Source organism: Geotrypetes seraphini, chromosome 6 (genome assembly GCF_902459505.1).
Source record: "Geotrypetes seraphini chromosome 6, aGeoSer1.1, whole genome shotgun sequence".
Lineage (NCBI taxonomy): Eukaryota > Metazoa > Chordata > Amphibia > Gymnophiona > Dermophiidae > Geotrypetes > Geotrypetes seraphini.
The window spans coordinates 60,258,245-60,272,778 of record NC_047089.1 but is presented as its reverse complement, the minus strand read 5'-3'; the positions used below and the strand labels follow the sequence as shown (position 1 = coordinate 60,272,778).

The 14,534-nt window shown below is 42.9% G+C and overlaps 1 protein-coding gene across 1 annotated transcript; it reads right to left on the bottom strand.

The window, feature by feature from the left end:
- Nucleotides 1–474: 474 nt before the first annotated feature.
- On the bottom strand, nt 475–11,734 carry C6H13orf42 (chromosome 6 C13orf42 homolog). The gene is made up of 3 exons (XM_033949886.1): nt 11,318–11,734; nt 4,360–4,507; nt 475–802 (listed from the first exon to the last, which is right to left on the bottom strand). Exons 1-3 carry the CDS (start codon nt 11,732–11,734, stop codon nt 567–569), a joined length of 801 nt encoding a protein of 266 aa, XP_033805777.1. The 3' UTR covers nt 475–566.
- Nucleotides 11,735–14,534: the final 2,800 nt, after the last annotated feature.

The window sequence follows — 14,534 nt, the reverse complement described above, 5'->3', positions numbered from 1 at the left end:
CAAACTATATTCAACTCGTTGACAAACTTCTTAGAGCTTACAAAACCATGAAGTGCAACATGTCACTTTCTATATCCACACTTGAACTTTTTCCCCACAAATCTTGGTGCAGTCAGCGACGAACAGGGTGAAAGGTTTCACCAGGACATTGCCACTATGGAAAAAAGAAATCAGAGCAACTGGAATTCATCAATGCTGGCCGACTATTGTTGTACACTGCAATGAGATGCACCGGACACCGAGTACAAATTAAAATCACCAGGAAAACACTTTTAGCCACAGTGAACTATTACAGCATATCAGAAATATTGTGCATTAAAACATGTTATAGTCAGTTAAGATACATTGTATTTCTCAAAATTCCTACGTGAAACAGTCAATGGGAAATTATATGTGTTTATTTTGAAGGGGGCTATCATAATCATCAGATTGTTTTAAGAAAGTAAAACTTTTGGAAAAATTTGTTGTCCAGTGTTATGATATTAAATAAAAGTCTTTCATTTATATATCCATTCGAAAAACCTGATATAAAGACTTAAGTTACAAATTATCTGTTATGTATAGAACTATTCTCTTTTACGTGACCTAGGATTAAACTTCAATGTGTTGAAAGCTCCCTCCACTGCTTTAGGTAGGTACATGGGATATCTCTCTAATCTCCTCTGGCTTCTCATCCTCCTATTGCCACTTCCTGAAGACTGACTTTCAGCATTTGCTGTCCTTGAGGCTTCCACAGAGCGTCTCCGAGGGGCACGGAGGATCCAGTTTGAATGTAAGTTGTGTTCACTGCTGCTGGTAGCAACTGAAAAACCAAACAGAGAACATGTTAGGCAACAGAAACACCTCACTTGGGAAAGTGCAACTAGAGAATGACATGAGGATAATAATAATTCATTTCTTGTATACCACTATACCAGAAGTTCGAAGCGGTTCACAACAAAAAAATACATGCAGTCAATATCTAAAATACAGAATAAACAGTCGATACCTGAACACAAAATAAAAACAGTCAATAAAAGAATACATCTGATAAAATCAATAAAAGTTATGACAACAGAGCAGTTAAGATGTAAAAAATTGTTAAGAATTCTTGATAGATTAGGCAGTAACAAAACTAAGAGGAAAACATGTCAAACAAGCGTGTTTTTAGTGATTTTCCAGGATGGGTACCTGGGGTCAGTGGCAACGTAAGGTGGGGAGGGGGCTGTCTTGGTGGAGATGCCAGCACCCATCCTCCTCTCCGCCCCCCCTCTTCCCTTCCCTCATACCTCTTTAATTTTCCCGGCATGAGCAGCATCACAAACTTGCTGCCTGCGTCAGTGTCAGCTCTCTCTGACATCACTTCCGGGTCCCACACCTAGGAAGTGACATCAGAGGGAGAGCCAATATGATGCGGGCAGCAAGTTTGTGATGCTGCTCACATTGGGAAAATTAAAGAGGTACAGAAGGGGATAGGGGGGGGAAGGAGCAGGGGGCGGAGAAGAGGGGAGGGGCACAAGTCACCCTCAATACGCCACTGCCTGTGGTTAACCACAGAGTGGGGATGGGACAGAGTTCATGGGGACAAAGCCTGCAGGGACAGGGTGGGGATGAGGACAGAGCCCATGGACAAGGAGACAAAATGAATCCCCATCATTCTCTTAAAACCTTAGACTAGTCTTAAACAGGCTACTCCAACTAGATGGAACTGATGTCTTGTCTGCTAATCACATTTATTTCAAGTTTCAAGTTTATTTCGGTTTGATATACCGCATAAAATATATCCTAAGTAATTTACATAAAGCATTGCTAAAAAGTATTTAAAACAGGGAGGCAAACATAGACAATTAAAATAACGAGGGAGACAGATTCCTACCACCTGCAAGTCCCTTCATTATGTGCCCAGTTGCTCATACATCTTACTGTTACTGCAGCAGATTCATCCATTGTAGCAGGCATCAAGGAACAGTTTCAGCATTTAATAGACACTTATTTTCCTGTTCATCCACTGCACTTTGTTGGTTCTCTTCTACACTCATGTCTGAAAGACAATCTAATTATCTTCCCAGATGATGTAAATTACAGGCAAACAAATCTTTGGGAAAGTTGTACCAAAGCCAGATTGAAATGGACTGCTCTATTGGTGATTTGCAAACACTGGAACAGAATATTGTCCCTTTTTATACTTTAATGAAAAGATTTAAATATAAAATACTGTAAGTGTTTGAGGCTTGTGCAGATGAGATCAGAGTCCGCAGGGACAGGGTGGGGATGGAGACAGAGCCCTGCCATAGGGATGGGGCAGGGACAAGAGACAAAATTTGTCCCCATGTCATTCTCCAACAGTACTGTGAAACTTCATAATGGCCAAGGAAAGATACTACTACTATTAATGATTTCTATAGCGCTACCAGACGCACGCAGCGCTGCACAGAGTCCCAACAATAAGAAAACAGTCCCTGCTCGAAAGAGCTTACAATCTAAACAGCCTAAACAGATAAACAGGATATCATCATGGATACAGTTAAGTGGAATGGTTAAACAACGGACTGGGTTGGAGGGCAGTGGGGAGTACAAGACAATCAAACATTGTGACATCACTGACGAGGTTGGCTCTTATTGGCGGAATGAGGCATTATGACATCACAATCTCAGCTTTGCTTCCCAAAGACTGAAACTCTTCACACTACTACTGCTACTATTAATTATTACTATAGCACTGCCAGATGCACGCAGCGCTGCACAGTCACAAAGAATAAGAAAACAGACCCTGCTCAAAAGAGTTTACAATCTAACAGGCAAGACAAACAGGATGTCATGAATACAGTTAAGGGGAACGGTTAATCAGCGGGCTGGGTTGGAGGGCAGAGGAATAGGGTTAAGGATTGAAAGCTATATAAAAAAGGTGAGTTTTCAGTCTGCTTTAAAATAAGGGAAGGGGTTTGACGGACAAACTCGGGTAATTATTCCCGGCATAGGGGGAAGCTAGATGAAAGGAACAAAGTCTGGAATTGGGATGTGTATAAGGAGAGAGAATCGAGGAGAGATATTGAGGCGCAGCATAATGAACACACTTGGAGGTCAGCAACAAGATCTGATGGCAGATAGAGGACTGTCCAGGTGCCCGGAGGAATTTCCAAAACCCGGCAGTTTGTCTGGGTTTTGGAAGTCCCCAAGCTCGGGCCCGCATGAGTGGATGTTGGCGCGATTACATCATATGCACTCATGCACATGATGTCATCACGTCAACGTTCATGCATGCACAGAGGCCCTCCAGACCTCGGGAAAGGAGACAGGAGGTTCGGCAGGAGGTGGAATGGGGCGAGGCAGGAATGGGGTCATAACAGGGCAGGGTCAAGTGTCCTCTTTTTTAACCCTTTTTGTGGCATTGTTGCTCAGAAGCAACATATGTCTTCTACGGCTCTTAAGGGAGACCTGCATCTCAAATTACTGTTACCTTGGCACTGTTGCTCTCGTTCAACATCAAGTTACAAAAAACAGCCGTTTCACCATTTGCCAATTAAAGGGTTGAAGAGGAAATATGGCAACCCTACCCAAACCCCATTCATCATATGAAAAATAAAAAGTTACAGAAATTCAAACATGTAACTTTTTCAGACTGCTTATTGACCCATGATGTGAAAAAACAGCCAGCCATTCTCAACATTTTGTATCTGAGACTTTAGTCACCTATTGCCAGAGACTGTCACATATTGGGCAATTTAAATTGCTAAAAACACCCTTTTACTAAGCCGGCTCGAGGCATTATAAGCTCCAACGCTCATAAGAATTCTATGAGCATCGGAGCACTTAGTGCTCTGGGCTGCGGTAGAAACCTCTAGTGCAGCTTAGTAAAAAGGGGGGTTGGGGAGGTTGCAAATGACCAAATTTAGACCATCCTCCCTCCCCTTATCCCACTTTCCTGGAATTCCTAAAACCCTAATACCACCAGATCCACAAATTAAAACTATCCTTCCCCTCGCTAAAAGGCATTTCCCACACAGGAAAGCTAGGGACCTCTCTCCACTTCAAAATCACTGAGCTCTGGAACAACCTTACCTCCCCTCTTCGGAACTTGAGCTCTCTCCAAGTTTTCCGCAAACATCTGAAAACCTGGCTTTTCACAAAAATGTAAGTCTCCCTCTAACTTAGGAATTCTAGGAAACTCTTATATCTTGGCATCCCAAGTCCTCTAAATTTTCTTCACACTACTACCTCTAACCCTCTGTTGTAGTTCCTTCCTATTTCTTCCACTGTAAACCGCACCGAGCTCTACAATCATGGAGAAGATGCGGTATACAAACCTAAAGATTAGATTAGATTAGATTAAATGCACCTCTTAATGACATATCAGTGTTAATACGCAGGACACAAACCTACCATCAAAATCAACATCTGCATTCTGGTGCTCTGCTGCTGGGATTTTCAATCGACGCTCTGTGTCCAAATCTGCAATGACTAAGTCGAAGTAAGCTATGGCATCAGTTATGTCGGAAGCAGGCGATGAGCTTTTCCTTTCACTGGCCCCCTGTTAATTTAATAAGAAAATTAGACACCTTGGATCTGTGCTATCAGAACTTTTTCCCTCCTGGTTGCAAACTGGAGCAAATCCCCAGATAAATGAGCCCACCGGGGAAAACATACATAGGGATTTGCACAGATAAATGGTAAAATGCCTTTTAAAAGATTGCAGAGGATTATGTCAGACCCACCTATGTTAGTCCAATGTGCAATTAAATGAATGAATTGTTACAAATGGAGAACTTAACGGCTCTCTTGTGAGGCCAGAAAGCTAAAAAGAGATTCTTAAAAATCTGGGATACATATACAGCAGCGGTCTCAAACACGCGGCCCACGGGCCGCATGTGGCTCTCCAAGTTTTATTTGCGGCCCGCGGTCTGGACTGGATCATTCTCTTCCTTTTGGAGCAGCAGCTTGTCTGGCCGGTTCGTTCCATTCAAAGCCGCGGGTTGGCGGCTCCTTGCGCTATCCACTCCTGCATCAGAAGCCTCTCTGACATCACAACATCAGAGAGGCTTCAGAAGCAGGCGCGGATCTCGCAAGGAGCCGCCACCCGTGGCTTTGAACGGAACGAGCCGGCCAGACACGCTGCTGCTACAGTGGCATACCAAGAGGGGGGGCGGTCCGCACAGCTGGCCACCCTCCACTGTTCTCCCTAGAGTGCGGCTCGTCTAGAGCAGTGGTGCCCAACCTGCTTCCCTTCCCTTCTCACCGTTGCCATCGGGGAACAGGCCGGCACCGTGCTCTTTGATCTCCCTGCTTCTCTTGCCGCCCGACGTCAATTCTGTCGTCGAGAGGACGTTCTGGCTAGCCAATCGCTGCCTGGCTGCCCGGAACGTCCTTTCCGACGTTAGAATTGACGTCGGGCGGCAAGAGTTGGTCGGCCCCGTGGAGAAGAGAAGCGTGGAGATCTCGGTCTGTTCCCGATGGCGGCAGCAGCAGAAGCCTATTCCCCGGCGGCGGTGGCATGGGGGAGGGCAGGAAGGAAGAAAGAAAGAAGGGGGGACAGGGAGCCAGAAACAAAGTAAATAATGGGACACGGAATAAGAGAAAGACAGACATAGAGAAAGAAAGAAAAAGTTGTGGGAAGGAATGAGGTCTGGAGGAGAGGAAGCATACAGGAGGCTGAAAGAAGGGAAGAAATATTGGATGCACAGTCAGAAGAATAAAGTGCAACCAGAGACTGATGAAATTACCAAACAAAGGTAGGAAAATGATTTTATTTTCAATTTAGTGATTGAAATGTGCCAGTTTTCAGAAAGAAAAGATATTAAACTTTAAATGTGAGTGCTGCAGAAAAAATAGAGTACTTGGAGGGCCGCAGAAAAAATAGATACACCACCTGTCTGACCTGGGATTCTTTTCTGTTGGGGTAGGGGGGAGGAGGGGTTTGGGGGGGAACAGGGGGAGTACGGGCCTGTTGGGGGGTGTTTGGGTCTCTTCGTTCCCTGAGAGGACATCAGAGTCCAGTCCTCTTTGGGGGGGAGGTGGCCCTCCTTTGACTGTTATTGGAAATGTTACAATCCTTTTCTGTGTTCTGTGGCTGTGAGTTGTTATTCTATTTACCAATAAAAAAAGTTTCATAATAAAAATAGTTAATGTCTTATTAAAGAAATGACAATTTTGCATAAGGTAAAACTCTTTATAGTTTATATATCTTTCCTTTTAACTGTTAAAGGAAAGTTTTATAAACTATAAAGAGATTTACCTCATGCAAAATTGCCATTTCTTTAATAAGACATTAACTATTTTTTTCTGCGGCCCTCCAAGTACCTACAAATCCAAAATGTGGCCCCGCAAAGGGTTTGAGTTTGAGACCACTGATATACAGTATAGGCTCCACTCAGTCATATTGAATGATTTGATGTTTGATCTGCCATTGGCTATGGGGATGGACTCTGTCTTTGTTCTGTTTATGGTGAGGCATATCTTTTGGTTTGGCACGGAATAACTGATTTGAGCAGAGGGGTCAATTGTGGGAAGGGGGTTATCATCGAAAAACTAGAACAGGACACCAAAAAGTTCAAGAGAGGAATAAAGATGATACTCTTCACAGTACACTTTAAGAACATAAAGAAACATTTAGGGGGAATGGCAACATGGAGGAAACAGCAGGCTACCCCCCACTTGGAATACGAAAGGGTGAACTCACAAATAATACAAAGAAAAATGAGTATATGACAAATTATAGTATATGTATATATATATGGTATAAATAAGTAAGATTCACATAACTGCTTGTGGTATTGCGGTATACAAAATAAAGTTATTATTATTATTATATTTAGCTCATGTATTGTAACACCATTACTGAATCTCATATATTATAACACCACTACTGAAGCTCAGGTAATATAACACTTTTACTGAAGCTCATGTAAACTGCTCAGAATTGACGCCCCAGTCATTAGTAGCATTATAGAAGCTTCCAATAAACAATCTAGTTATGCTGTATGTTGAAGTAATGGTTTGCATATTTGTGTTATGTTGATATGTTATGTTCACTGCATAATTGATGGCGTAATACAAATATTTTTTACATAAAAGATTGTCTCAGGTCCTCAGTGCAGGAATAGATGCACACTGCCAATTAGCATACCTATTTCTTCACGGAGAGAAAAAAGTTGAACTGGACAGGGTGGATCCAGTATAACGCTTGCAGGGATTTCGTTTTGAGATCCCTGTATCTGCTTGTCATAAATTTAACCAACAAATGGGATAATTTTATAACAGGGCACCTATATGAAAAGTCCAAAAATGCACTTATTATATAAAGGCAATAAAGGTGTCCTTGTGCTCAAGATAGGTTCCTGCACAGATGTTGTTATACAAATGTACACCTGCTCAGAAGCAGGAGTAATTGTGGCCATTATGTCCTCCTACTTCATTCAAACCATGTTCCAGAAACCCTGATATATGCATTGTATAAACATATACTTGATTATTGGTAGGTGTATGCCATATGCTTAGGACTAATGGCTGAAACATTATTCAAGGGATATGCCAGAATTTTCAATCAGCGCTCTGTGAGGGATCTTGGGAACTCACCCCAAAAAAGAAAGATTACCAAGAATCGGAACTACTGCCGGCTGAACAATTTGTGCAAATTTGTCTCTAAGCTGTTGTCGTAGAGCAGTGTCTCTCAAACTGTGTGCCATGGCACAGTGGAATGCCATGAAGAGATTCCAGTTGTGCCGCGAGAGATTCCAGAATTTATGTTTAAAAATCCCTTCATAAGAAATAATTAATAAAAGAAATATACACTAGAATAGATGACATGTACGTCATGTAAACAAGAGCATCACCGCTGGTGACTCTCCTCCTCTCCGCCCTGGCGTACCTCTGTAAATGTTTGCCAACATGAGCAGCATCTTCCACCTGCTGTTCATGCTTCTGATGTCACTTCCTGTCACGGGACCAGGATGTGACATCAGAAGGGAGCCGAGAGAGGCGCAAGCCGTGGGTGGAAGATGCACCTTGTGCCGGTGAACATTTACAGAGGTATAATTTCAATTATAATGTGCTGCGAAAAACATGTGCTTCATTTTGTGAGCCAGAGCTAGAAAAAAAACTTTGCGAAACACTGCCGTAGAGACTAGGGGCTCCTTTTACGAAGGTGCGCTAGTGTTTTTAGCACACGTACCGGATTAGCGTGCGCTAGCTGAAAAACTACTGCCTGCTCAAGATGAGGCGGTAGCGGCTAGCTCGCGTGGCATTTTAGCGCACGCTATTCCGCGTGTTAAGGCCCTAACGCACCTTCGTAAAAGGAGCCCTAGGTCTTGCCTTAGGCACAGAAGGACTTCCTGCAAATCAGTAAGGGAGGCAGGCTTTGTGCTCTGGAGACCCCTCCATTACTTAACTGATTAGTGGACTGAAAATTGGTGTTTCACCCTCTGTTTGGATGTGTCATCTTATGGACTTCACCTGTCTCCACTCCAGAATCATTGCTAGTCATGGGCACAGAGTGATCATGTCTCAAATCTTTGGCCCAGTTCTCTAAATCTCAGGCAGCTGAAAATATTTCTGTTTTACTCTAAGTAGCCTATAGGGAACATTCCCTCTGTAATTCCCCCACCTTAGCACTGTGTATTGATGCACCTTCTTGTCCAGTTTGTCTGTCTTGATCTTTAGACCAGGGACTGTCTTCTACATTTTGATGAAAGCAATAGAAGTAAAACCCAGATGTCTCAATCTGTCCTTTTTCTGGAACCATATGGTAACCTTATGCCTTTATGTCTTTTTATAAAACAGACTCTCAGCACTATCCTTGACTGCCCAAATCCTCCCACACAAATTTACACTTGCTATTAAGAAAATATAAATATAACATAGTAAATGATGGTAGTGACGAGCATTGCTGCTCCACACGTTATCCTCTTTTTTGCCTTTGTTTAAAGTATGAACATTTTTGGGTTGATTCCATACACTTCAGTTAGTTCTGTGCACACATGACAGGAATAAGCCTCACTCCTAAGCCAGTGCATGTGGAGTATGATCTCAGCCTCTCAAATTTACTACTAACACTTGCCATAAAACTTGCATCATGCCAAAGTGAGCTTCCCTCTGGAGTTCATAGGATGTAACATGTACAGTATAGGCAACCCATCCAGATGTGCTTGGAAATTCTTTTTGATTAAGCCTGTGACATCCAAACTGAAGAGACATATTTCTACTCTCTCTCTTAGTAATCACTTGAAACTGCTATGCAGGGATTCTACAATGCGTAACTGAGTCAATGGTTAGACAATAGCTAGATGATTTTCTATTTCTATGTTTCTATTCTAGAGATGAATAACATGTAAAATGTGTGAGTCTGTGTGTGTACACACATCCAGTGGCCTAGCGAGGGCGATGGCGATGGCGTCCCCACCCTCTTCCCCACCCCTCCTTCCCTGCCCCACCCCCTCCATGCACACACCCCTTCCCTTCCCCATAGCTTTTTAACTTTGCCAGTGCGAGCAGCATCACCAACCTGCTGCCCGCGCCAGCCTTGGCTCTCCTTCTGACATCACTTCCTGGTTCCGTGACCAGGAACTGGCTTCAGGGGGAGAGCCAAGGCCAGCAAGAACAACAAGTTGGAGATGCTGTTCGCACCAGTGAAGAGAGTTAGAGATACAGGGGGGGGGGGGAGGAAAGATGCGCATGCAGTGGGGGAGGGGCAGGGAAGGATCGGGGGCTGGAGAGGAGGAGAGGTGTCAATGCCACCACCAAGATGGCACCTAAGGTGGTCTGCTGCCCCCCTTTACTCTGCCACTGTACACATCACAATTCTACCCCAGCTCTGCCTAAAATACATCCCCAGGAATGCCTAGGTGCAGATTGCAGAAAAGTCAATGCTGTTTTTGGGTGCTTCTTTTTATATACATATATCCCATGCATTAGCCATTTTTGTGTGTGTAAAACATATTTACCTTATAAAACCACCAAATGCTGTGTCTTCAAGGGCCTAATTCTAGCGTTTAAATCATTGCTCAACATGACGCCGGGCTACGTGATGGCTATGCTTTTTCCGTTGGTGCCGAATCTGTCTCTCCGCTCTCAGGATGAAATACGCCTTAAAAGCCCCCTGGTTGTGCCCTTCAACTGAAAACTACCAAACAACGTTCCTACTCCCGCTTCATACCAAGTCACTGGAATCAATTGCCCCCGCAGGTCATATTCCTTGAAGGACTACTCAACTTTAGGAAAGCAATAAAGACCTAACTCCCCTAACCTTGACCAATGGATTACAAAGAAATGTATACTGGTACCAGAACCCAGTATGTGTCACGTAAAGGAAGATTGTAAAATCTTGCACTGCACTATGGCAAATCTAACCTGTAAACTGTCTGTGTGTCAAGTTAGGATAAAACTTGTACTATAAGGATAACTATGGCAAATTGTAACCAGTAAACTGTATTTTAGTATTGACCCCTAGTATGTGTCAAGTTAGGATAAAAACTTGTATCGTAAACTTATACTAAAATTATGGCAAATCCATACTATGTATGTTTAACCTGTAACCCATTCTGAGCTTTTTTGGGGACAATGGAATAGAAAAGAATTTAAATAAATAAATAATATATTAGTTAGCAACTGTCTAATCATGTTTGCTTTACAAATGGATGTGAAGTCCTAACTATATTAATCAATGTCCCCTTTTGCAAAGCTGTGGTAGCAACAGTGGTATAGCAAGGGAGGGGGCATCTGGGATAGTAGTGCCCCCGCCCTCTTCTTTGCTTGCACATCCCTTCCCGTCCCCCATACTTCTTTAACTTCCCTAGCATGAGCAGCATCTCCAACTTGCTGCCCGCACCAACCTTGGCTCTCTCTTTGATGTCACTTCCTGGTCGCAGGACCAGAAAGTGATGTCAGAGGGAAAATGAGGCCAGTGCAAGCAGCAAGTTGGAGCTGCTGTTCACGCCAGTGAAGAGCTAAAGGTACGGGGAAGAGAAGGTGCATGCATGGTGGGTGGGTGGGAAGGAGCAGGGGGAAGAGAGGAGAAGAGGTGCCGGCGCCCTTACCAAGATGGCGCCCGAGGTGGTCCACACCTCTTGCCCACCCTTACTACGCCACTGGGTAGCAATGCTGCCATTCAATTCCTATGGGCTTCGGTGCATTTACCATGACAGCATCACTACCACAGCTTTATAAAAGGGGGCCTAAGTGGGACTTAGGGATTCACTACTAGAAGAAGGTTCTAGCCCCATTGATCTTATAAAAGACCAGGTATTAATCTTACCAGGCTCTGAATATAATATGTAAACTGCTTCATTTGTACACAGAAAGGTTATACGTATATCAAATTATGCCCCACACCCATCATCTACTATGCTACTATTTTACATACCTTAGATGAAGATAGAGGTCTTGTTCCTTCTTTGGAGGAATTGGAAGATATATGGGAAACAGCTGATGTTGTATTCATAGACTTTAAGTTATGGAGGCTGTTGAGATACTTTTTCCTCAAAGCTAATAAATCCTGGAGATACAGCAAACAGTCTTGAGTCTTGGAGAACATCCATGCTCTGTCGTCGTCTTCTTTGTAACGGTGACAGTCTGAGTCAATGCTGGTTGTACTTTTGTATTTTTTTAAGGTTTCACTGGATTTCTGCTGCCTTTCTCCAATAACATACATGGAGGTACTACGTACCAGCCGCACAATGGAGTTTGTGCCATCATAGAGAGAGCTTCCATCAGTCAGATTGCTGCTTTGGGAACTGGGATGAAATATAGAATGAATCTTTTTCAGCATAGCGTTTCACTTTTCTATGCTATATTTGCTGCTAATCCTCTTCACGTTTAGTTTTGTGATTTAAGGCTAGCATCCATATCCCTAGTAGAGGTGAAGTACTTCGTACCAGCAAGTTTTACAAGGAATTATTGAAGATTGTAACATCTGATCCGTTGACATGGATGAAAAACATACAATACCCCTAAGTACGTAATAGTCTTGAGCATTCTCCCTCCTGTCTTTCATGCATTGACTTCCAAACTAAGTACAATGATCAAACCAAGGTGCATTTTCTTTGAACTATTTCCTTTGGACTTGATTTCAGTCCCACTCAAACACTTCTTTGTTTATATTTTACCTTCATAGATTTTTTTTTTTTTCAGGTAACGGAGGCTGATGGTTTCCTAAGAGCGTTGACCATAGTGTTGAACCATCTATCGCATTTCAGGAAAATTCAGGTGAAAAGGCAGAAACTAAGAGGATTATATTTAGAAAATGGGCAATTGTGTTGTTCAGAAGGTATTCTGGTAAAGGCAGATCAAGATAGCTTTTGCTGCACAAGTCAGAACAGGAGAATTATTCTGCCTTCAGCTACAATAGAGCTTCTTGGGTTACAAACTATAGTAATAGAGATGGTACAGGGCTACTTGATAATACATCTGATCGCAGTGAGCTCAGATATCCAGATCGTTTGCACACTGTCATTGACTTTAACAGAAAACTGTTTGCAAAGTAAAAACACTATTGAAAATAGAATTCTATCTAAAATAGAGGCGTAGAATTTAGCAGTACAATACATGCAGATGATATACCTAAGATCAATTCTGTAATAGAATGCCTAGAATTAGGTATCTGGAGGGCACACGTAGAAGCCTATTCTGTAAAGGAATGTAGATGCCTATGTCCCTTTATAGAATCTTAGCATAACTGGGTATCAGCATGCAGCGGTGTAGAAAGGGGGGTTTGGAGGGTGGAGTACCCCAGGTGCCAACATGGCAGGGCATCGACATCTCTCCTTCATTCCTCTTCCCCCCCCCAACCACCACAGCATGGGGGTCTCATAAAAGCATTCTCCTTACCACCACCAGAATATCTTCTATTTGTCACCAGCAGCGAGCATGGTCTACCCCTGCTGCTCGCAGCAGCCTCAGCCCTCCCTCTGACATCACTTCCTATTTATGGGACCAGGAAGTAAAGTCAAAGAGTAAGCTCAGCTGGCACGTGTTTGTCTTTCTTGACTAGGGTTACCAGATTTTCCTTTGGAAAAATCCGGACCCATGGCCACACCCCCAGAACTGCCCAATTCCGCCCCTACGACGTCACCACATTGCATCTGTGCATGCCCAGATGCCCCTTCCTGATGCAATTATGTCGGGAAGCTTTTCAAAACCCAGACAAAGTGCTAGGTTTTGAAAAGCCATCTGGACCCCCGGACATGTCCTCAAAAGGTCAGGTTTTCAGGATCTCCACAATAAATATGCATGAGATAGATTTGCATCTCAAGGAGGCAGTGCATGCAAATCCATCTCGTACATATTCATTGTGGAGATCCTGAAAACCTGTCCTGGCTCCAGCTCTCGAGGACCGGAATTGCCTACCCCTGCCCTATGGACATGCGTAACTTATAGCACACCCCACCCACCCTCTACTCAGAATCTGCCCATGTGGATGCTCACCTGCACACTTGTTGAAGGTATGAGTGTAGTTACAAAAGAGCATTTCTAAAGAACCTCCACGTCCATGACCCTATCTCCCAGGCTCTGTCATCAGCCCACTGGCTACCCATAACCAAATGCAGCGTCTTTAAAGGCTCGATGCTAGCACACAAATCCCTACACAGCATGGCGCCAGACTACATGTCAGCTAAGCTTCCTCCATAACTGCCAAACAGATCACTCTGCTCCCAGGAGGAAACCCACCTCCAAACACTCCCTGGTCATGCCCTTCAACTACAGAACGCCAGACAACGATCCTACTCCCATTTCTTACTAAGCTACTGGAATGAACATCCCCTGCAGATCAGATCCCTTGAAGGACCCCTGAACTTTAGGAAAGTAATAAAAACTTACCTTTTCACCTAATCTCTTGCCTATGGCCTATTGGAATGAAATCTCTGCATATGTTGAGTTAGGGATGAACAAAGTGTATTGTAAGTATGGCAAATTGTAAACTATTCTGTATGTTATCCTGTAACCCATTCTGAGCTCATTGGGGAGAATGGGATAGAAAACAAATTAAATAAATAAATATCACCATTTATGCACCTGTGTGTACATATACACAGATATTCTGGTGTTCTGATCATTTATGGATATATCTGGCATGTGCATGCAGGTATCAAGAAAAAGAGCAGACTGTATGAAATTTGCAGGATTTATTCATAATATAACATACATTTTTATTTATATATCGCAAAAGCCTTTCGGTTTTATCCAGTTTACAAAAGAGATGGGCTGACCATTGCCAGTGAGCTACAATAGATAGAACATTGGCATTGACAAGTTAACAATAGTTTCATATCAATATGCTACTTTGGAGGGATTACAAGAATTTTGACAACAGATGGATTTTTAATAGCTTTCTAAAATGCATATATATATATATATATATATATATATATATAAATATACACACACAGTAAAACCTTGGATTGCAAGTAACTTGGTTTGCAAGCGTTTTGCAAGACAAGCAAAACATTTGATTAAATTTTAACTTGATATACAAGCAATGTCTTGCAATACAAGTACATACAGTATACACGTCACAACTGAGCCAATGGTTATTCTCTTGCTGATGCTGCAGGAGTGTAGTGACTGTTTTA